The 3553-nt window shown below is 32.2% G+C and overlaps 1 protein-coding gene across 1 annotated transcript; it reads left to right on the top strand.

Annotated features, from left to right (window-relative positions):
• The first annotated feature begins 680 nt into the window (after window positions 1–680).
• Window positions 681–2769, top strand: LOC112026637 (triacylglycerol lipase OBL1). The gene is made up of 4 exons (XM_024059326.2): window positions 681–903; window positions 1019–1052; window positions 1520–2142; window positions 2354–2769. The coding sequence occupies exons 1-4, from the start codon at window positions 835–837 to the stop codon at window positions 2624–2626; spliced, it is 999 nt and encodes a 332-aa protein (XP_023915094.2). The 5' UTR covers window positions 681–834; the 3' UTR covers window positions 2627–2769.
• The last annotated feature ends 784 nt before the right edge of the window (window positions 2770–3553 follow it).

The raw sequence follows: 3553 nt of genomic DNA, 5'->3' as shown, positions 1-3553 counted from the left end.
AATTAATTATTAGTTAATTAAATTATTATTTATTAGTTGCACTAGCACACATTTTATGTGCACAATACACTAAAAGAGCCAATCATATGCACATTACATTGCTTTACCCGGCCCCATGTGCCCATGTGCTCATCCACCCCCCACCCCACTCAATAGACAAGCCTGCCTGATGCCTCCAATCACAAGAGTCAGTTGCCAATTAAAAAATTTTACAATCACAAATCACAATACACATTACACTAAACGACAATTAATATCACACTAACACCAACACCAACAGATAAGAATAATAGGATAAAGCCAAATTCAAAAAGTCAAAAAAAGGCAAATTATTAATAAAGATAGGGTTGTGTTAACGGACACCGTTAATAGCAATATTTTTGTATTTTTTTTTGACAAAATTTTTTATCTTTATTTACCTTTATGTCAAATTTTTAACTTTTTAAATACTACATGGTGTTCTTTTTGACTTTTTTAAATCAGTTTTTTTTTTTTTTTTTTAGCTTGCGGATAATAAAGGAGTTAGTTGAGAGAAATAATAAAAACATTGAGAAAATTGATTATTTAAATAAAAGAGGTGATAGAATAGATGAATTAATGTGGGTGTTTTGTAAAAATAGATGTGTAAAATAGAAAAAGTAAATTTTTATTGTAAAAATGGATATGTAAAATACACTAACTGATGTGGTTGCTCTAATATGTTCTGCAGGGAATGTAGTAAAACCCGATAAAACATCAGCAAGTTTCTTGTCGTTTCTTGGTTACTGGGACAAGCGAGTTCAGTTGGACAGTAGCATCGAGCGCGGGGATGGAAAGTACAATGCAGCACTGTCTATGATGGCTTCTAAAGTATCATATGAGAACAAAGCCTACATCGAAGCCATAGTCAAGGATCATTGGAATGTATGAATCAAAGTTTACATCTTTACTAGCTTCTATGATTCTATCTTGCTCTTACTAATTTGTTTATGATGGACCATCACATTGATATAATATTATGTTTCTGTGTCTTATGCAGATGGAGTTCTTGGGTTTTTATGACTTCTGGAACGGTAAGAAGCAACTTAAACTCATTGAAATACAGCAATTTAATACGAAAAATTATTGTTTCACACTTTTTTTTTTTTTTTTTTTTTTTTAAGATAGAAATTCCACTCTAATATAATCTAGGTGTATATGTGTGTGAATCTCACTCCTAGAAACTTGTACCCCAACTCTTATTTCCTACACCCTACAAATACTTATACTTGTGGAATGACCATCGCACTCTTAGTGCGAAGTAGTCACACCCTCTAATATATATTCTACACAAATAATATCTACATTTTCATACTAGGTGTCCACTTCTTTTAATTATAAATATTCACATATAACACATTATAAAACATGAAGTACAATATATAAACTGAGTGTGAATCAATCAAAGCCCATTTTGTATTCTCAAAATTATGTGCAAAACTTATGATGATTCATAATATATACATGTAAAACTAAATGATTTTTATGTATGTGTTGGCAGATTATCAAGAGAAAGCCACAACACAAGCCTTCTTGCTTCGTGATAAAACTGCCGACTATGATACCATTGTTGTGGCCTTTAGAGGTACTGAACCATTCGATTCAGATGCATGGTGCTCTGACTTTGACATCTCATGGTATGAACTCAAAGCCGAAGGAGTTGGGAAAATCCATGGTGGCTTTATGAAATCACTAGGCTTACAGAAGAATGTCGGTTGGCCTAAAAATATTACCAAAAAAGACGATAGCCACCAAGATTTAGCTTACTATGCCATTAGAGAAATGCTAAAAGAACTCCTGGGCAAAAACGAAAAGGCAAGGTATATAATCACAGGGCACAGTTTTGGTGGAGCTCTATCAATTCTCTTTCCAGCTATTTTGATATTGCACGAAGAGAAATTGTTGCTGGAGAGATTAGATGGGATTTATACGTTTGGGCAGCCTAGGGTGGGAGATGAAACATTTGGGAAGTTTATGGAACAAAAATTGAAGGATCATAATATTCGTTATTTTAGGTTCGTTTATGGTAATGATATAGTGCCTAGATTGCCCTATGATGACAAAGCACTAATGTTCAAGCACTTTGGGACTTGCCTCTACTATAACAGGTTCTATGAAGGGAAGGTAAACACCTCTTTTTCTTGTTACCAATTTAAATTTTTGGTATACATATGATATATCGTATATGCCTACCTAAGCGTTCATCTATCATTATAAAATATATATTAAATTAGACAATATTTTAAGTAGATCAATATGATACATTAAAGAACAAGTGTGCACGAAAAATTTCTTCTTAATTTTATAGTATATTTATCTTACGCTATTGATGCAGATTGTTGAGGAAGAACCAAACAAGAACTACTTCTCACCACTGGGAGCGATTCCTATGATGATAAATGCGTTTTTTGAACTGATCAGAAGCTTCACTATTAAGTACAAGAAGGGACCAGACTACCAAGAAGGTTCAGTCCTTAGATTATTTAGGATAATTGGACTCGTAATTCCCGGAATACCAGCTCATTCCACCCTCGATTATGTAAATGCCACTCGACTGGGATCCTCTGAACTATTTCTCCCACACAAAGAACCAGAAAATCCAATTTAATTTATATTGCATATATTTTGAACAGGACAAGTACGTAGAAATTGGTTTTACATGGCCTTATACTAGTGAAATTGAGTGAATGAGTGTGCATGGTTTGTTCTAGCTAAAGATAGCTTTATCAAATGCAGACTTTTTTTTTTTTTTTTTAGAGTCAATCAAATGCAGACTTAATTTGGACTTGAAAACACCATGGAATTGTACCAGCTTTTTTTTTTATTTTTTATTTTTTTACATTATATCAATTCGATCGTGTGCTCCATTCAGAATTAATTATTCCTGTATCATTGGTTAGAAGCCTCTTTTTTTTTTTTTTTTTTTTTTGTGGCTTCAATTCTTCTGTTTAAGTGTTTAGTTCTTACAAGCTTCACCTAACTAGTTAATATGAAATTAACAGTGTGTTTGAGAACAGTTTATTTAGTTAAAACTGAAAATACTGTAAATAAAGCTAAAAGGAAACTGAAATAGTACACTAGTAGGACCTATGAATAATACCAAAAATTGTAATGAGACCTATAAATAGTATAAAAAATAAATGGAATAATAGAAAAATAAACTAAGTGCTCGTTTGGCTTGGGCTAAAATCCCAGCGCGTTGTGTCTGGCTTTTTTTTTTTTTGCACGTGTTTGAGAGACAAACATGGCTACTATTCATAAACAGTAGCTGCAAAGTTTGACTTTTTCACTTTTCAGCACAAATTTTACTGTTCACAGATTCACAAATTTCTCTTTTCTGCAACTTTTTCATTAAAAATAGTCCTACAATATTATTTACACATTTAAAAATTATTTTGCTACAGTATTTTTCAATTTTCAATTTCAATTTTCAGCTGTATCCAAACAGATCCTAAGTAGTAAAAAAACTGCATTTTTAAGTCAATACCAAATGCAACTTAATAGAATGTGATGAGAAAGGAACGTCTAATAACAA

The sequence above is a fragment of the Quercus suber genome, unplaced genomic scaffold, assembly GCF_002906115.3.
Source record: "Quercus suber isolate HL8 unplaced genomic scaffold, Cork oak 2.0 scaffold_170, whole genome shotgun sequence".
Taxonomy (NCBI): Eukaryota; Viridiplantae; Streptophyta; class Magnoliopsida; order Fagales; family Fagaceae; genus Quercus; species Quercus suber.
This window is presented reverse-complemented; position numbering and strand designations above follow the sequence as displayed.